Here is a 21,276-nt window from a genome sequence, read left to right as displayed (position 1 = left end):
CCGGAGGTATGATATCAAGCTTAACCCGGCCAAATGCGCATTCGGGGTTCCATCAGGAAAGTTGCTAGGATTCATCGTCAGTCGACGGGGGATTGAGTTAGACCCATCCAAAATTGAATCCATCCGAGATTTGCCACCGCCAAGGAACAAAACAGAGGTAATGAGTTTGCTGGGTAGACTCAATTACATCAGCAGGTTCATCGCTCAACTCACAGCAACTTGTGAGCCCATATTTCGGCTGCTGAGAAAGGATGCTGCAGTAGGTTGGACGGCAGAGTGTCAGGAGGCTTTCGACCAAATCAAAGGGTATCTGTCTAAACCACCCGTATTAGTCCCGCCTAAGCCCGGGAAGCCCTTAATTCTTTACCTGACGGTCTTGGAAAATTCATTTGGTTGTGTACTGGGGCAACATGATGACACGGGAAGGAAGGAGCAGGCCATCTACTATCTTAGCAAGAAATTCACAGTACATGAGGTCAAGTACACTCAACTCGAGAAAACATGTTGCGCCCTAACTTGGGTAGCTCAGAAGTTGAAACACTACCTGTCTTCGTATACTACTTATCTCATATCCCGTTTGGACCCATTGAAGTATATCTTTCAGAAACCTATGCCCACGGGAAGGTTGGCAAAATGGCAAATTCTGCTCACAGAGTTTGATATCATCTATGTGACGAGGACGGCCATGAAAGCCCAGGCGCTGGCAGACCATTTGGCAGAGAATCCCGTTGATGAAAAATACGAGCCCTTAAGAACGTATTTTCCTGACGAAGAGGTGATGCACACGACTGATTTGGAATTACCTGAGGAACCGGGTTGGAAGCTTTTCTTCGATGGAGCTGCAAACGCAAAAGGAGTTGGAATAGGAGCAGTACTCATTTCTGAAACAGGACGGCATTATCCTGTTACGGCTCAACTGCGCTTCTATTGCACCAACAATATGGCCGAATATGAGGCTTGCATTTTGGGTCTGCGCTTGGCTGCTGACATGGATGTCCAAGACGTCTTGGTCTTGGGAGACTCGGACCTCTTGGTACATCAAATTCAGGGTGAATGGGAAACACGAGATCTAAAACTCATACCATACCGACAATGCTTGCATGATCTGAGCAAGCAATTTCGATCGGTGAAGTTCAAACACATCCCGAGAGTTCACAATGAGGTTGCGGATGCCTTGGCCACCTTAGCATCAATGCTGCACCACCCTGACAAAATGTATGTTGATCCTCTACACATCCAGGTCCGTGATCAGCACGCCTACTGCAATGCCATAGAAGAAGAAGCAGATGGCGAACCCTGGTTTCATGATATCAAGGAATACCTCAGAATGGGGATATATCCAGAACATGCCTCTAGAGACCAAAAAAGAGCCCTTCGGCGTTTGTCGAATGGTTTCTTCCTCAGTGGAGGAGTATTGTACAAAAGAACCCCGGATTTGGGATTGTTGAGATGCATAGATGCCAGTCAAGCAACGACGGTTATGGCAGAGGTACATGCTGGAGTTTGTGGGCCACACATGAGCGGATATGTATTGGCAAGAAAGATCCTTCGAACAGGGTGTTATTGGCTCACCATGGAACACGACTGTATCACTTTTGTGAGGAAATGCCATCAGTGCCAGATACATGGAGATTTGATTCATTCTCCGCCAACAGAGTTACATACGATGTCAGCACCCTGGCCGTTTGTGGCATGGGGCATGGATGTCATTGGGCCCATCGAGCCGGCAGCATCCAACGGTCATAGGTTCATTCTAGTGACCATTGATTACTTCACCAAATGGGTTGAGGCTAAAACCTTCAAATCAGTAACCAAGAAGGCAGTGGTGGACTTTGTTCACTCCCATATCATCTGCAGATTTGGGATCCCAAAAGTGATCATCACGGATAACGGTGCGAATCTTAATAGCAGCTTGATGAGAGAGGTATGCCAACAATTCAAGATTACACACCGCAATTCCACCCCATATCGTCCCAAGGCGAATGGAGCAGTCGAAGCAGCCAATAAGAATATCAAGAAGATACTGCGAAAAATGGTGGAAGGGTCCAGACAATGGCACGAGAGATTACCCTTTGCTTTGTTGGGTTACCGCACTACCGTCCGAACTTCCATAGGCACAACTCCTTATTTGTTGGTGTATGGAACTGAGGCCGTAATACCAGCGGAGGTCGAAATTCCGTCCCTCCGAATTGTCGCTGAAGCCGGGATTGATGATGATGAATGGGTAAAAGCTCGATTGGAACAGTTGAGCCTGATAGATGAGAAAAGATTGGCAGCGGTGTGCCATGGTCAGTTGTACCAAAAAAGAATGGCAAGAGCGTATAATAAGAAGGTGCGCCCCAGGAAGTTTGAAGTAGGGCAGCTGGTATTGAAGAAGATCCTCCCACATCAGGTCGAGGCAAAAGGCAAATTCGCCCCAAATTGGCAAGGGCCTTATATCGTGACCAGAGTATTGTCCAACGGTGCTTTGTGTTTGACAGATGTCGAAGGTAGATGTGTCGACATGGCTATCAATTCAGATGCAGTCAAGAGATATTATGCGTAATTTCTTTAATTATGGCAATTTTTGGTTTATTTGTTTGTATTTGGCATTTATTGGATAATGAGATGACGGAGGCAATTCTTTCTTCTATCCAAACACTTTTAACCCTTGCTTCCCCCTTTGAGCCTTAAGTAATTCTTTCATGCCCCTCTTTTGGAATCACTAATGGAAAAGACATGAAAAAAAAAGAGAGAGAAAAAGAAAAGGAAAAGAAGGAAAAGAAAAAAAAAGAAGAAGATAAAATCATAAAAAATACAAAACCGTGGGAACTACGTTTGACCTGATTCCTCGAAGAGGATACGTAGGCGCCTCACGTATCGGTCATAGTATGCATCATAGTGGATAATAGGATGCATAAGGTACATAGTGTGCATAATAGGCACAGCGTGCGTAACGCACATAGCGCAACATAAGTGTAAAAAATAAATTCCCCAAGCAAGAAAACTGGGGCAGAGGTTATGTTTTAAATTCCAACAAAGGTTTGATTCCAAAAGTTGTAGCACATCACCCATCAAATTATTTTTTTCATAGCCTTTCTTTAACTCCACACCAAAACCAACATCAATGTCCAAAAGACCTCCCGATCAATGTTCAAGAGATGTCGAGTCCAGCAATGAGGCCGAGAATAATACACCGATCCCCAGCAAAGAAGAGGATCGTAAGACTGGGAATGAATTGATGGTCAAAGGAATCTCCAGAAGAGAGGGTCGTATCTACAACGCCCCGATTCCTCGAAAGAAATAAAATGAGAGAGTCTTATCGGTGAAAACCTTCACAGGCACCGAGAGGCGATGTAAGATGAGGGATATGAAATGAGAGAGTCTTATTGGTGAAAACCCTCACAGGCACCATAAGGCGCCGGGAGATGAGAGAAAAGAGAGAGTCTCATTAGTGAAAACCCCTCGAAGGGCACTATGAGGCGACAAGATAGAGCAGCAAAAGCTACCACATTCGCAACAAGATGAACAACCATTTATCATCCCCAGCAAGTCAGACCATCGGGCAAATCGATTGATACAAATAGACTGGGTCGGGAATCTATGGTGCACGTCATGATCACGGGGACCAGTCATGTCCTCCAGATAAGTTCTTTTGAGTTTCTTCTCCCCACCAAATATGGGTTCAGAAAGATTTTTTCCCTCTAGCTTTTATTTTCTCTTCCTAAAATTTGTCTTGAAAAGAATTTTTCAAAGCTTACTACCAGAAACCGGAGGGGAATTCACCCAATGCAGGGATCGTGCCCGGCAATTTTGGAGGAAGTGAGCTCCTAAAGGGAGTGGTTTCGGGAGTTAAAAGCAGACTCCCACAGAATATGCTTAAAGAGAAAGCAGAAAAGGGGATTAATTGAGAGCCAATCCCCAGCAGGCTAGAGGCCCCCAACAGGCAACTTTGCCTACTAATCAATTGGGACATGGAGCAAGAAAAGAGAAGAAATGAAAAATCATCCGCCAGAAAGTCACCCTCTACCACCACGATAAAAACTAATTAAATCCCTTTGTCTGCTGCAGGAAAACAAAGGATTGATGATGACAGCGAGATGCAACGCCAGGGAAGTCACCAAAAACCGGGGCAGAAAATTTTCTGCCGATTGTCGAGAATTTTCTCGGAAGAACGGGGAAGCAATTTTAATACTTTTAATTTCTAGGTCGCCCACCAGTATAATGCGGGAATACATTTAAGTTCTAGGTCGCCCACCAGTATAATGCGGGAATACATTTAAGTTCTAGGTCGCCCACCAGTATAATGCGGGAATGCATTTAAGTTCTAGGTCGCCCACCAGTATAATGCGGGAATACATTTAAGTTCTAGGTCACCCACCAGTATAATGCGGGAATACATTTAAGTTCTAGGTCGCCCACCAGTATAATGCGGGAATACATTTAAGTTCTAGGTCGCCCACCAGTATAATGCGGGAATACTTTTAAGTTCTAGGTCGCCCACCAGTATAATGCGGGAATGCATTTAAGTTCTAGGTCGCCCACCAGTATAATGCGGGAATACATTTAAGTTCTAGGTCGCCCACCAGTATAATGCGGGAATACATTTAAGTTCTAGGTCGCCCACCAGTATAATGCGGGAATATATTTAAGTTCTAGGTCGCCCACCAGTATAATGCGGGAATACATTTAAGTTCTAGGTCGCCCACCAGTATAATGCGGGAATACATTTAAGTTCTAGGTCGCCCACCAGTATAATGCGGGAATACTTTTAAGTTCTAGGTCGCCCACCAGTATAATGCGGGAATACATTTAAGTTCTAGGTCGCCCACCAGTATAATGCGGGAATACATTTAAGTTCTAGGTCGCCCACCAGTATAATGCGGGAATACATTTAAGTTCTAGGTCGCCCACCAGTATAATGCGGGAATACATTTAAGTTCTAGGTCGCCCACCAGTATAATGCGGGAATACATTTAAGTTCTAGGTCGCCCACCAGTATAATGCGGGAATACTTTTAAGTTCTAGGTCGCCCACCAGTATAATGCGGGAATACATTTAAGTTCTAGGTCGCCCACCAGTATAATGCAGGAATACATTTAAGTTCTAGGTCGCCCACTAGTATAATGCGGGAATACATTTAAGTTCTAGGTCGCCCACCAGTATAATGCGGGAATACATTTAAGTTCTAGGTCGCCCACCAGTATAATGCGGGAATACATTTAAGTTCTAGGTCGCCCACCAGTATAATGCGGGAATACATTTAAGTTCTAGGTCGCCCACCAGTATAATGCGGGAATACTTTTAAGTTCTAGGTCGCCCACCAGTATAATGCGGGAATACATTTAAGTTCTAGGTCGCCCACCAGTATAATGCGGGAATACTTCTAGCTCTAGATTTTGGAATCAGTCACCCCACCTGAAGACGGAAGGGTACAACAGAGATCCCCAAACGGGAAACAATAAAATCCCCAGCACCAAGAAGCAGACAACTGCAGAGGCAAGCGCGCAATTCAAAAGGAAAAAGGAACGCGTCTCAAAAGAAGCAGTTTGGGAACGTTATAGCATGCCCAACATAACAATTTTGATGAAAATCCATACCACCAAAGAAACAATGGAAAGGCTTGAAGAAGAGGGCATGTTCCCAGCGGATCAAGCAAAGTGATGAAAACTGGCATTCAAATGTCAGCGAAGGACCAGCATCCTCTCGCAAAGTCACAAGATAAAGGCATCGGAGGAAAGCGTTAGCCGACAAGAAAGCAAGGCAACAAGAACAAGTGGAAGATGGATAAGATCTCATGATCCTCAGTCTAGCTTAGCTTCTTGTTTTCCTTTTAGAGCAATGTAACAGGGAGATCGGTTGAGCAGTAGCATCCTACAGCAGCATACAACAACGCACAACAACAGCAAGCACTACAGTCACACGGTAGTCCCAGCTACCAAAATTTCCCGAACTACATTGACCTGATTCCTGTTCAGCCCAGGATATGTAGGAAACCTCTGAAGCAAAGGTTCGGTCAAATCTTTTTCAAAAAAATGCTTCACACGGAGTATTCGGACGGGCAAAAATCGCTCGCTTTATCTTTGCGCGAAAACCCTTCGTGTCTTCGTGCAAAGAGGGGCAGCTGTAAGCACGTGATTTTTGCTTCACGGACAATCGCTCCAAAAGAAAATAAAAATAGTGGCAAAAGGCTTCGCTGTACAATTTTTCGATCTTTCCGTGACATGTGTTGTTAGTCGTTTGTGAGTCTGTCCATTTTGCATCTAGTCATTATCAAACAAAAATACAAAAAATATATGTGGCGTTAAAAGAAAATTCAAAAAATATATGTATGTGTGCATCGTTCGTTCTAAGCTGTGATCTAACCATTTTATTTTATTTTATTTCTTATGTGTGTTTATTGTTGTAGGTGTTACACAATATGTGTGCAAGCTTATTTTAATTATGTACCTTATTTTAGGAATTTTTGGATTAATTGTTTGAAATAAAAAGGGAAAGGAAAATCTGATTGGGCCCCAAAACGAGGCCCAAAACCAAAACACTGATCCAGCCCAAGACGAGCCTGCCCAAGCACGGACTCAAACGACGTCGTATCGGCGTCCCCATTTGAAGTCGTTGATCTGATTCAAAGGAACGGTCCAGATCAGGCTGTTCAACTCACCTCAACGACGCCGTTTCAGGCAAAATGATCTGAAACGTCTGAGCCTCTTGATCCAACGGTCCACACACGCACCCGTGACCCAACCCCTCACTTAAACCAAACCACCCCGTTTGACTATCAAACGACCCCGTCTCATTTCTCACCCTCAGATCCAAGCCGTTGAGATCATCTGATCTAACGGCTCAGATCCAATCAGCCTCCCCATATATAAACTCGACCCTTACCCCCACGCCCCAAGCCGCACCCCCCTTCAGCCACTGTTCACCATCTTCCCCAGGACCCCTTTCCTCTCAAACCCTTAGCAGCCTAGGTTTTCCCCCGTGAGCCCGGTAACCACGGTTCCGATGACCACCAAAATAACATCCCCGATGCACCCAACCACCCTGAACACAAATCCGTTAACCGTTCACCTCGAATCAACCCGTAGATTCTCGAATCTTCGAACGAAGATTCGAGCAAAAACTAGATCTACACCGATTGACCCCAAACTCACACCACAACCCCTCCTGACCTCCCTCACCCCCTGAGTGGCTTTGGTTCCGTTCGAATCTGACTGGAATTGAACGGTTCCCAAATCGAACCTCAAGAGCCCTAGGATTCAGATCTATGGGTTTGTCCGAATCAGTGGCAGGATCAGGGCCTAGCAGACTTTTACCGAAGTGTTCTCAGTTGAGAACGCTTCGGTTAAAGTCCATTAGACCCCAAAATCACCTGGCCCGAGTTCGAGCTTGAATCAATCTTAGTTTCATTTTCCTGAGGTATTTTTCCTTTTTCTTTTGTCCTCCTAAAATCTATCTGTCGTTCATGTTCTGGTTTGTTTTGTTTCGTGACTCGTCTATCCATGTGTGTACGTTTTAAGTTAATAATGAGTTTTTTTGTTGGTTTTATTGGTTGTTTGCTGTATATTATAGCTTGTGTAGTCATCTAAATAATTGTCGTCAACTGAATTCACTTGAAAGATGTTATAGCTTGTGTAGTCATCTAAATGAGTCTACATTTCAGTATTGATTACTATGCCTGTTTCTTGTTGGTGTTACTTGTATCGGCATGACCAACTTGTACCCTTTAATTGGCACCCTTGTTTGCTTAAAGTTTGAATCATTGCCTGAACTTAGGCAGAGAATTGGTAATTAGCTTTAGAAATCTAACAAATCAGCCTGAAAGCAGTTTGAGTTTAATTAGCTAGTAGTCAGGTATTGGCTGAAATTAGAGAGGTTTATATACTAACTATTAAGAGTTAGGGTAATACAGTAATATGCAAGGTATAAGGGTAATCTTGGCATAAGACAGGGTCTGATTAGGGGATAATTTCAGAATATGTCAAGTGGTAATTAAAATAGGATTAAATTAATGCTAATGGGGGACCAGACCTAAGAGTATGAGAATTAATTGAATACTTAACTAAACCCATAACCCTTGATTAGAGTAATAAGATAGGGCATGGGGGCTGATTAAGGATTCCAAGAAAGGTGCCTTTAGGCATGGGGAGTTAAGGGGTATGGGCAGTCTGCAAGTAGGAGGAAGGCAGCTTAACTGCACTGGGTCATTGTGGCTTATAAATAGGCCATTTGAGAACTTAAAGGAGGCTGGACTTTTGGTCTTCAGAAGAAGAGAAAACAAAGTGGAATTTTTAGTCTTAAGACTGTAATTTTGAGTCTTGAGAAAGGTTTTGTGAGTTTAAAGAAAAAAAAAGGGACTGAAAACATAAGAGAGTTCCAGTAAATACTGTAACCAAACACTATCTAAAAGTTGTGTAAGGATTCATATTGGTCAAGCTGTCTTGGCCAGGTTTTGTTGTTTGCATTAACTGAGATGCTTGGGATTGTTGAACTGTTGGTGTTGCTGCATTGAACACTCTGCTATCTCTGTTGTTTCCTTACTCTTTCCTGGGATTGCTGGTTTGGTACTCGACTATCTGCTAGTTCTTTGTTCTGGAAAACATTGCTGGTTGTCTGTGGGTTGTGGAAAACTTTTGATTGTTGGTTTGTTGCTGTGCTGTTGCTGTGTATCTGTTGTTGCTGTGTTTACTGCATACTGCCCAGCTGATCATCCCTTTCTTCTTTGTCCTATATACCAGGTACACAACCAATGCACTGTCAAGAAATGTAATTGAAAAAATGAGCATGAATACAAATGAAAGATCCTGAAGGATGTCTCTTATACATAGATTGTTACATTAAATATTCATGTAATGTGTAATAGTTTTTACATTTTTGTTCTGGGTACTAGAGACAATCTTCATGCCTATAAATGTCAATGCATGGTAGTTGAATGCTAGAATGTGCATATAGGTTGATGATGAGAGTATGCCCAAGGCAGTAGGTAGTATCTCATACTTAGTTCAATGGTGTAGTATGAGCCTGTAATATAGTCCAAGCATGAAATTCGTACACTGTAAATAAGTTCTTTCCTTTCTAATAAATTGCCATATATAACTCTTAAAATCATGTTTTAAGATAAAGAACACAAATTCAGGGCCTCAACCTCATGAAGGTCGAGCCCAGGTCAAAAACAGACCAGGCAGGCCCGCATCGAACGAGCAGTGGCCCAGGTCTGGCCTATTACGCATGGGCTGGATTTGGGCCCGGGATTATTTGTTCGGCTGACTGTACATGCAGCCTCATTTCTGACTTTAAAGCATTTCTGAATTCCATTACAAACAACTCGCAAGCATGTAATTAATTAGGACTATCTGCTGTTTTCAATTGATAGAGACAAACACGACAAGAAACGTAGTTGCTATAGGATATCCTTTTAAAATAAGAACGAGATGAGCCTCGATGAAAATAAACAAAACGCGCAGATGCGGGGCCCTTGTTAAATGTATATTATTGAAGCATTTAGTTTCCAGGACGGGTTGTTTAGCAAATCTCACAACCCTCCTAAAAATAACAATACGTTAGTCTCGTTAGAATACGCTTTAATAAACCTTACCTTCTTAAACTCGGGTGCACATTTATGTGACCCAAATCCAAATCTCGACGGGTTCGAAATGTATTTCTAATCACGGGTACATTGATTGTGACGTGGTTCGAGAGGCATATCCATGACGTCGCAAATTCCTTTTAAAAGTAGAACGAGACGAGCCTCGTCAAACAAAAAATGTACACAGCTGCGGGGCCCTCTAACTGTATATATATTAAAACACTTAGAATTTGGGACAGGCCGTTTAGCCAATTTTTCGGCCTTACCCAAAACAACAATGACGCGTTAGACTCTTTAGGCGCGATTTAATTAATTTTACCTTCTTAAACTCGGATGCGCATTTCATGCGACCCAAATCTAAATCCTAAAACATCAAATAAAATATGTTTCGTATTGTGGGTGCATTTCATGTGACACAATCCAAAGATATGTTTTAAGCGATGTTCACATTCCTAAAAAATAATAATTATAATAATAAAGCGGTAAAAGATAAAATTTGCACATGGTTCATAATTGTATTAAAAATCAGATAAATAAGCCGAATATAACAGTTGAGCGACCGTGCTAGAACCACGGAACTCGGGAATGCCTAACACCTTCTCCCGGGTTAACAGAATTCCTTATCCGGATTTCTGGTACGCAGACTGTAATATAGAGTCATTCTTTTCCTCGATTCGGGATTAAAATTGGTGACTTGGGACACCCTAAATCTCCCAAGTGGCGACTCTGAAATAATTAAACCAATCCCGTTTCGATTGTCCTTTAATTGGAAAAAACTCCCTTGCACCCCCTCGAGTGCGGAAAAAGGAGGTGTGACAGATGGAATTTCCGGGTTCGCTGAGGTGAAAGGACCAGGAGGGAAAACAGTGGAAGTAGAGGCATGCTCAGCAGGAGTCACTACCACAACTGGCTCTTCAGACTGGCCAGTTGGAGCAGTAATTGTACCCTGCATGCTGTATCAGGAAAAAGGGCCTTCGCTTTGACTTTGATGTCGCAGGGCCTCTTCTCCACTTTCAGGTCCCGGAAGTACATAGTTAGGAAACTGGGGAATGAGTAGTTTCTGTCATGCTTGGCACCCACAATGGTAATAATTCTTGACATCACATTCCCCATATTTATTGGGTACCCCGCCATGATCAACACCACCAAAACTGCCCAGTGAAGAGGTAGGGAGTTGTCATGTGTCGTGAGGTCTAACCTGCTACATCCAAATGTCTCCCACCCCCATGCCTCGAAATTCAGACTACGTCTCAGAATCTTGATGCCCGCAGTCAACCAGTTAGGGGTGGTACCCGGTATTGCCAGGTATTGTGCAAACCATGGGCAGACCTCCTCGCACAATTCCATCTTCGCCATGTATATGGACTCATTCTCCTCATCAAAGTCGAGGTAATCATTGATTGTCTTTCCATCGAATAACACATTCAAGTTCCGCGCCTTGGTCACCTTGGTGCCCTTTTTGATGTGGGCAATATTGGTGTAGAATTCTTTGACCAAATGCTCATTGGTGTCCACACAGTCCCCCAGAAAATGTTCCCATCCGACTCTCTCCCTAAATTACCTTCTCACATTGGGGTTGTGAGGTAGCAAGTCTCTATCTACAAAGCTCCTTTCCGGGATCAACTTCCTCACTGGCCACCACTCCCGGAATTTATGGTATATAACTTCGCTCACGAATCTGTCTTGCCAAGCCTCCGGCTTTCTAGTTTTAGCTACCCCTCCAACTTGAGGTTCACCTCCTTCTCCTACTTATTCTTCTCCCCTACTTACTCCCCAACATCTACTGCATCCTATCCAGATAATGAAGCTATGGGAGAGGTGGAGTATTCCCCACTACCTGCACCTGAGCCCTCAGACGACCCAAAAGAAACATTTACGGACGCTTGTGCAGTAGGAGATGCTGGCGATGTGTCTGTTAGCCTGAACCTCTATGGCTAGTCAGGGACGTACTCTGGCACGGAGTCCGAAGAAATCTCCCAAGAGGGCTCGTACTCACTCCTTGACATGTCAAAGGCTCTATCAACTGCTTTTATCAGTTTCCTTGTGTTCTTTATGTTTTTATAGCTTGGGGAGTGAGTTTAATCATCTTCTATTTCCCTCCCCGGGAAGATTCTCCTCTGCCCGGTTGTTTAGATCCTATACCTCATTGTTTTACCATTGTCTGCAAACACAATTCAAATGACTTTGTTAGTATCAGTAGCAACAGGCAAGAAACAGAATTGTAGACAGAAGAAAAATTTCAGACATATTGCAAAAGTCACCCAGTGCGGACCGCACATGGGCTAATGCGAACCACACAAAATGTCCATGCGGTCCGCACAGGGGTGGGGTTCAAACTACCCACCCTCTGTATCTAGGCAGTGCGGACCGCACAAAATGTAGTGCAGCCGCATGGGGGGCAATGCGGTCCGCACAAAATGTAGTGCGGCTACACTGCCCAAAGTTCAGCCTTCAGGAGTTTCATCAATACGGTCCGCACAAAATGGTACTGCGGACCGCACAGGGGCACCACGGACCACACAGAATCGACTGCAATCCGCACTGAGTGCCCAGAAGCAGCACAAACCTAGAGTTTCATGCGTTATGACTTTATGTCCAATTTTAACACCTAGGTAATTGCCCTATGATTTTAATTACTTAATCCCCCATTACCCAAGAACATACTAACCTGATTCTACCAACATTTAAGAAAATACGGGGAAGAGCCATGAGAAGAAGCAAGAAAAATGAAAAATAGAAGAAAAATAACGAATTCAAAACAATTATAAAGAATGTGATGTTACCAGATGCAAGAAGCAATGATGATATCAAGTCCAAGAAATTAATTGCAGGTAAAAAGATGATGAACAATGTTCTAGAGGGTCTGAGAGTCAATAGTGTGAAAACGGTAAAAGGAGGCCCTCAGGCCCTATTTATAGAAAAGGACCTGGGGCCCAGTCTCACCAACCAGTGAAGACCGCACAAAATGGACCGCGGTCCGCACCACTCAACATGATTCAAATCTTGAGAAGGCAACCACCGCGGTGCTTACAAAATGGGCTGCAACCGCAGTGGTCCACCGCGGACCGCACAAAATGTAGTGTGGCCGCAGTGGTAAACTTCAGAGAGGTGGTCATTCACCCTTCACCAGTGCGGTCCGCACAGAATGTAGTGCGGATGCATTGGCAACTTCAGAGACCTAGCACTTTTTTCCACTAAGTCCTGCACTACATCAACACAACCCTGTAACATCTCACAACCAGTTAGACCAAAAATCAATCCTATACTACAAAGAAAATCAAAGAAAACAAGAATAAAAACACATGGGTTTCCTCCCAAGAAGCGCCTAATTTAACGTCGCGGTACGATGTAGGTTACCATCACATCATTTGAAATGAAGAAGTGCCACCACGTGACTGTCATCAATTTTTCCAAGATAATGCTTGCCTGGTGCCCATTAACTCTGAAAACTTCACCATTTTTGTTCTTCAAATTAAGAGCACCAAACGGGGTCACACACACCACTTCAAAAGGTCCACTCCATTTGGACTTAAGCTTTCCCGGAAACAAACGTAACCGGGAGTTGAACAAGAGAACCAAATCACCTACTTTGAACTCCTTTCCACGAGCATATTTATCATGAAGGTACTTCATCTTGTCCTTATACAAGGACGAACTGGAGTAGGCATGGAATCTGAATTCATCAAGTTCATTAAGTTGTTCCACAAGAAGATTGGCTGCAACATCCCACTCAAGATTTAACTTCCTCAAAGCCCACATGGCCTTGTGATCTAACTCAACCGGTAGATGAAAAGCTTTCCCAAACACCAACCGATACGGAGACATACCAATCAGAGTCTTGTAAGCAGTCTTATAAGCCCATAGAGCGTCATCCAACTTCTTCGACCAATCGGTCCTATTTGCATTGATCGTCTTTGACAATATGCTTTTGATTTCCCTGTTGGATACTTCCACTTGACCACTTGCTTGAGGATGATAGGGGGTAGAAACTTTGTGATTGATATCGTACTTAGAAAGCAACGTATCGAAAGCTCTATTGCAAAAATGAGAACCCCCATCACTTATGATTGCACGAGGAGTAGCAAATCTTGTAAAAATGCTTTTCTTGAGAAATGCAACAACACTCCGGGCCTCATTGTTGGGCAAAGACACGGCTTCAACCCACTTTGAAACATAGTCAACCGCCACAAGAATGTAAGTGTTCCCACAAGAGCTAACAAATGGGCCCATGAAATCAATACCCCATACATCAAAGATATCCACTTCAAGAATTGTATTTAGAGGCATCTCGCCTTTCTTTGAAATTTCACCCGCTCTTTGGCATTCATCGCATCTCTTCACAAAATTACCCGCATCTTTGAACAAAGTTGGCCAATAAAACCCACAACTAAGAACTTTAGAAGTCGTCCTCGCCTTGCCATGATGGCCACCATAGGGAGAGGAATGACAAGCCTCCAAGATACTCAATTGCTCTTGCTCCGGGACACACCTTCGGATCACACCATCTGTGCAAATCGTGAACAAGTACGGCTCATCCCAAAAGAAATCCAAACTATCCTGCTTGAGCTTCTTCCTTTGGTTAGAAGAGAGCTTAAACGGGATTATACCAGTCACAAGGAAATTAGCATAATCGGCAAACCATGGCATATCATTCATCGACACCGAAAGGAGTTGTTCGTCGGGAAATGAATCATTGATCTCTCGGCCATCACAAGGCCTCCCCTCCTTTTCCAAGCGGGACAAGTGGTCCGCCACTTGGTTCTCACGACCCTTCTAGTCCACAATCTCCAAATCAAACTCTTGAAGCGGCAAGACCCATCGTATCAGTATAGCTTTGGAGTCCTTCTTTGTCATCAAGTACCGGAGTGCGACATGGTCGGTATGAATAATAACCTTAGCACCCATAAGATACGGCCGGAATTTTTTCATAGCAAACATAATAGCCAAAAGTTCTTTCTCGGTCACCGTGTAGTTCACTTGATCATCATTCATTGTCCTGCTTGCATAGTACACCGGATAAAACATTTTGTTCACTCGTTGACCCAAAACTGCCCCAACCGCAACGTCGCTCGCATCACACATGAGCTCAAAGGGAAAGCTCCAATTAGGCGCGGTAATGATAGGAGTGGTGGTCAACTTATGCTTGAGAAGTTTAAAGGCTTGCATACACTTGTCATCAAACACGAACTTAGCATCTTTTTCCAACAACTTGCACAAGGGATTAACTACCTTTGAAAAGTCTTTGATAAATCTCCGGTAGAACCCCACATGCCCAAGAAAACTTCGAACTCCCTTGACGGATGTAGGGGTAGGGAGCCTTGAAATCACTTTGATCTTAGCTTTATCCACCTCAATGCCATGCTTCAAAATTTTATGCCCAAGAACTATTCCTTCTTCCACCACAAAGTGACATTTCTCCCAATTGAGGACAAGATTGGTTTCTTCACATCGGGCCAAAACTCTATCAAGATTCTTCAAGCATTCATCAAATGAGTCCCCCACAACACTAAAATCGTCCATGAACACCTCCAAAATGTCTTCCACTATATCAGTGAAAATGGCCATCATACACCGCTGAAATGTAGTCGGTGCATTACACAACCCAAAAGGCATCCTAAAGAAAGAAAATGTACCATACAAACAAGTGAATGTGGTCTTCTCCTAATATTCTGGAGCAATAAAGATTTGGTTGTACCCAGAATACCCATCTAAGAAGCAATAGAAGGCATGCCCAGCAAGTCGGTCTAACATTTGATCAAGGAAAGGCAAAGGAAAGTGATCCTTGCGGGTCACTTTATTCAACTTGCGGTAGTCCATGCATACCCTCCAACCGGTGACGGTTTTTGTAGGAATCAAGTCATTTTTGGAATTTGTCACCATGTTCATGCCACCCTTCTTCGGTACACATTTCACCGGTGAAATTCAAGAGCTATCAGAGATGGGGTACACAACCCCGGCATCCAACCACTTGATCACCTCCTTTTTCACAACTTCTTGCATTGCCTCGTTCAACTTCCTTTGATGCTCCAAGGAGGGATTTTCATCATCTTCCAGAATAATCTTGTGCATGCAGAATGCGGGGCTTATTCTCCAAATATCAGCTAAAGTCCATCCAATTGCCTTTTCCGCTTTTGAAGCACCGCCAATATGGCATCAACCTGCATCTTAGTAAGGCAAGAAGAAAGAATAACTGGCAAAGTAGAATTTGAGCCTAAGAACTCATACATGAGGTGTGGAGGCAGTGTTTTAAACTCCAACACCGGAGGCTCCTCAATTGAAGGTTTGGTTGGTGGAGTCTTTCTATTCTCGAGATCCAAAGACAATTTCCTAGGCTCATAAGAATAAGAGCTCATTCCATATAAAGCATTTACACACTCCACTCGGCTTGCATCCTCATTGACATCAAGATTCAACAATATAGCCTCCAATGGGTCCTCCACATTGTTGCATTAGTGTCATCAATTATTACTATTGTGACGAGGTCAACAAAAGAGCACACCTCGGTACTATTGGGCTACTTCATATACTTGCACACATGAAAGATGACTTTTTTATCACCCATCCAGAAGGTGAGTTTCCCTGCTTCCACGTCGACCAATGCCTTCCCCGTAGCTAGGAAATGTCTCCCCAATATGATAGGAACTTCATAGTCAACCTCACATTCCAAGATTACAAAGTCAGTTGGCAAGATAAATTTGTCCACCCGAACAAGCACATCATCAATAATACCCAACGGTCTCTTCATCGATCTATCCGCCATTTGTAACCTCATGGAAGTTGGCCTAGGTTACCCAATACCCAAGGTTTTGAAAACTGAGTAGGGCATCAAATTGATACTAGATCCCAAGTCACATAAAGCCTTGGCAAAATCCGCACTCCTAATGGTGCAAGGAATGGTGAAAGCACCGGGATCTTCAAGCTTCGGGGCCATTGAATGCACTACAACACTAACTTGGTGAGTCATCTTTATAGTTTCACAATCCATAGAATGCTTCTTTGTGACCAAGTCTTTCATGAATTTTGCATAGCCCGGCATTTGTTCAAGAGCCTCCACCAAAGGGACATTAATGGACAAGCTCTTCATCATGTCAATGAACTTCTTAAACTGATTCTCATTCTTTTGCTTTGCGAGTCTTTGAGGATAAGGTGGAGGTGGCCTTGGCAAAGGAGCCTTGGCTTTTGGCACAGCCGAATCCGGCATGTCTATTATGTGTTCCTTAGACGGGTTCACATCATTTTGAGTTTCCACCTCGACATCTCGAATATGAATCCTCACTTCATTGTTCACATTTTCATCAACCACATCTTAAACTACCAAAGGTATTTCATCGTCTTGCAACTCAACATCATCACCCAAAACTTGCTTTTGCTTAGAGGTATTCACATCACCGCCTCTCCCACTTCTTGTTGTTACCGCCATCACATGATTGTCTCCACCCTTCGGGTTCACTACTATATCACTTGGTAGAGCACCCTTAGGGCGTGTATTCAATGACTGAGAGATTTGGCCTAACTGCACCTCCAAGTTTCTGATAGAGGTATTGTGGGAAGCTAACTGTGCATCAGAATCCGCATTCTTCTTCATCATCTGCACGAACATCATTTCAATTCTACCCATATCATTACCCGAAGAATTAGGACCTTGAGATGGAAATGGGGGTGGATTGGTCGGTTGTTGGTACATTGGGGTCCTTTGAAAGCCTTGGCCCCGATTTCCTTAGTTTCCATTATTCCATCCACCTTGATTATTGTTGTCACCCCAATTGTTATTATTACCAGTCCAATTCCCTTGGTTGCCTTGATTGTTGTTCTCATTTCCCCAGTTGTTGTTTTGGTTGTTGTTCCCCCAATTACCGTTGTTTTTCTATTGATTGCCCTAATTACTCTCTCAAGGTTTAACCCTTTAATTGGGACTATCAATCTCTTGAATACGCCCCAATTCCTTGTTGGACCAATTTTGGAGACTTAGACTCTCTTTCTCAAGAAGAGCCCAAGTCAACTAAACACAAACTAGTGTTTACAACCACTAATTCAACAATTAACCATGAAATTGGTCCAAATATCAAACACCCATAGTAAATCTAGCCCTAAAATACAAGACCCATCAATTACCTACACTAGGGTTGAGCCACAACCCTAGCTTATTGGTCTAGCTACTCATAATTGAAGAAGAAAAGCAAGAAATAGATGAAGAACAGTGCATATTAATTAATCACTAAGGTAAATAAGAAGATTCAATGATTAAAAGTGGATAAAATTACCCAAAATGGCTAAGAAGTCGAACCCACGAGCGCAGATAAGTGATTACAAAATCTGATACCCTAAAAATAAAAAACAACTATTTATACTAAGCTGGAAAATCTGGACAAAAATACCCCTGCGGGGTTAGTACGGACCGCACAAAATGGTGTGTAGCCGCACTAGGGCTCTGATCTTGAAAATTGAACTCTATGAACTCAGGCACTGCGGACCGCAGAGAATGGACTGCGGCCGCGGAGACTTCTTGTGCGGTCCGCATAAAATGGAGCGCGGACCATATTGACTCGAAAACTCCAAAATGGCACTTTCTGATTCTTGGCTCTACGGACCGCACTAAATCGTTGCCCTTGTGCCTGATTTTCAAACTCTTTGAATCTCCTAGTGCGGACCGCACAGAATGGTGTGTGGCCGCATCGGGGCCTGTTTTGCCTGAGCTTGCCTTATCTTTGTCACTTGTGCAAGTTTCACTCCTTTTGAGCTGATCTTTGACATCTTGTCACTTTGCTGATCAAACCTGCAATCAAGCACAACTTGTGAGCCTTTTAGGACTATTTTGTATGAATTTCTAATCAAAGCATAAGAAAGAAGGAGTATAAAATGCGTTAAAATCCCTAGTTATAAATGATGAAGAGGGTTTCCCTCTTAGAGCAATTAATGCATGACTACCAAGTGGAAGCGGACAATTGGAAGGAACTGTATGAAAGTCTTCAAATTGACATGGAGATATTAGAAGAGAACAAATGTACCTTAGAGCAGCAGGTTAGGGTTTTACCTTCACAGTTGGCAGTTGAAAAAGCTTCTTCAAATCAAGCTGGTAAAGACAAGAATCTTCTTGAAACTTCTTTGTCCGAGCAACTCTCCAAGGCTAGTGAAGAAATCAGAGAGTTGAAGGCTCTCTTAAGTGAGAAAGAAGCGTATGTCGGTGAACTTGTGCAAACTCCGACCCAGACTCAAGAAGACCTCCGGGAATCTTCTGACAAGGTTCGTTCCTTAGAAAGTTCGCATGCTTCTCTTCAAGCTTCTTATGATTCTGCCTTGGTTGAAAATGAAAAGCTTAAAAGTGCAATTGTTGACTGAGAAGTGATTACGAGATTCTTGAAGATAGAACCGCAATTGAAGTGAGTTGGGTATTTTTAAATACTCGCCATGATACCCTTGTGGAAGTTAGACAGGAGAATTTTAACTTGAAAGTTGAGTTAGTCAAAATCAAAGAGACTATTGAAAAGACTCAGCAGAGCCAAGACTTTCCTTCTCCCGTGGCTGAAGCTTCTTGCAATGTTGAAGATGATATGGGTATGGTGAATGCTTCAATTCCTTCAAGTCAAGTTGAGCATGCTGCTGCTGATGACCCTGCTTTAGTTCCTTCTTCAACTCCTCAGTGACAAGTTAATGATATGTGACTCTTTTTTTTCTTTTTGGTGGAATGTGGTCATAACCCTTGGTCTTATTTGAGGGTTTTTTTTTGAAAACATCAAGTCCCCAGACCTTTTTCGGGGCGTTTTGTATAAGCAACTCTTTAGTTTATACTAAGTTCATACTCGGTCTAAACTTTTCGATGATTAAGAAGTTTTCGTAGCTATTTTTGAACTTTTGTCTTGCCTTTATATTTAAAGACTTATTCGATAATTTGCACTTTTATTTTGTAAAATATTTTTTTAACTCCATGAATGTTTTAAATCAATCATGAATTTTATAAAAGAGAGCCCTTTTATATTCGACATTTAATGAAGAAGACGTCTCAACTTCATAATGGTGTTAATGTACGATAAAAGAAATAGGAATACACATGTTTTTAGGAATAACTTTGACAAGTTTTTATTTGAACTTTGTCAAGTTCTAAACAACACCTTACATGTATTTAAATAACTTCTATAACTTCTTCGTAACTGTTTTCCTTACAACAGATTTCAAAAAAGAAAATAACACACAAGATTTTTATTTATAACCCGTTTCAGTACATTAACTTTAACCTAACTATGATAAGGTTTTTCTTTGGCCTTAGCTCGTAATGTTGCTCTGCACTGGACTCATTCAATGAGTAAGCTTTTCAGGCTTGAACTTTGATTATTTTCCAATCTTCTTTGCCTTATTTATACATATGTCTATGTATATTATATAGTCCCCCAAGTGTTTGAGCTTTGAAGTGTGAAGTCTTGGGAACTTGATTACTCCTCTTATTTGGTCCTTTTCCTGTAAAGGAATAAAACATATGGGACTCGGAGGTACAATTACAGATGAAGACTGCTTAACCCGTCTCAATTTCTATCAAAATAGTTGTAACCCTAGACCGGGAATTTTAATTTATTCCACATGCCTTGTAGGTCGTGATTCATCATTTAGTACGGGCTAGGTTTTTTCCTATCATCTAAAATCGTTAGTAAAATTTTAACAATTCAAAATTAGAATTTTAAAATGAGGATACCTGACCGTGGGTACTCCTTAGAAATAATATCTCTTTAGATGAACGGTATTCCAATGTGAAGGTAATATCTTGCCATCCATTGTTTCCAGCTCGTATGCTCCTTTCCCCACAATACCATGAATCTTATAAGGTCCTTCCCAGTTTGGTCTTAATTTTCCCGCATTGGCCTCCTTCGTGGATTGAAAAACTTTCTTGAGTACAAAGTCCCCAATCTTGAAGTATCTTAGTCGTGCTCTTCGATTGTAGTATCGTTCGATGACTTGTTTTTGTGTTGCCATTCTTATTAGTGCATCTTCCCTTTTTCCTTCAAGTAAATCAAGGTTTATGTGCATTTCTTCTTCATTGGATTCTTCTGACGCTTGTGTGTACCTCGTGTTGGGCTCCCCTATTTCAACTGGAATTAAAGCTTCAGCTCCATATACCAATGAGAACGGTGTTTCACCGTGCTTGTTTTTGTTGTCGTGTGGTACGCCCATAAAACACCAAATAACAATTCTGGCTAATTGCCTTTAGATTCTTCCAGTCGTTTCTTCATATTGTTGACAATGACTTTATTTGTTGATTCTTCTTATCCATTACCCACCAGATGGTAAGGCGTGGATGTAATCCTCTTGATCTGCCAACTTTGAAAAAATTTTGTGATTTGTGCGCCTATAAATTGTGGGCCATTATCACACACGATTTCCTTTGGTACACCGAATCGACATATGATATTTCTCCATATGAAATCTCTGAATTCTTTTTCTCGCACCTGCTTAAATGCTTCTGCTTCTACCCATTTCGTAAAGTAGTTAGTGAGTACAAGCAAGAATTTTACCTGTCCTATTGCTTGTGGTAGTGGACCCACGATATCCATCCCCCATTTCATAAAAGTCCATGGTGCAATGACCGGATGTAGAAACACCGCAGATCTATGGATGTTATTACCGTATCTTTGGCATTTATCACATTTAGCCACAAAATGTTCCGCTTCTTCTTCCATTTTAGGCCAATAATAGCCTGCTCTAATCATGGTTCTTACCAGTGATCT

The 21,276-nt window shown here is 42.6% G+C and overlaps 1 protein-coding gene across 1 annotated transcript; it reads right to left on the bottom strand.

The window, feature by feature from the left end:
* Positions 1–20,263: 20,263 nt before the first annotated feature.
* Positions 20,264–20,722, bottom strand: LOC138889896 (uncharacterized). Its single transcript, XM_070173239.1, has one exon. It carries the CDS (start codon positions 20,720–20,722, stop codon positions 20,264–20,266), a length of 459 nt encoding a protein of 152 aa, XP_070029340.1.
* Positions 20,723–21,276: the final 554 nt, after the last annotated feature.

Source organism: Nicotiana sylvestris, chromosome 1 (genome assembly GCF_000393655.2).
Source record: "Nicotiana sylvestris chromosome 1, ASM39365v2, whole genome shotgun sequence".
Classification (NCBI taxonomy): Eukaryota; Viridiplantae; Streptophyta; class Magnoliopsida; order Solanales; family Solanaceae; genus Nicotiana; species Nicotiana sylvestris.
Note: the sequence above shows the minus strand (reverse complement) of the source record. Positions and strands in the feature narration are given on the sequence as shown.

Bases quoted from the DNA above. Each gene is read 5' to 3' on its own strand.
- LOC138889896 (XM_070173239.1), bottom strand. From the start codon at position 20,722: ATGGGCGTACCACACGACAACAAAAACAAGCACGGTGAAACACCGTTC.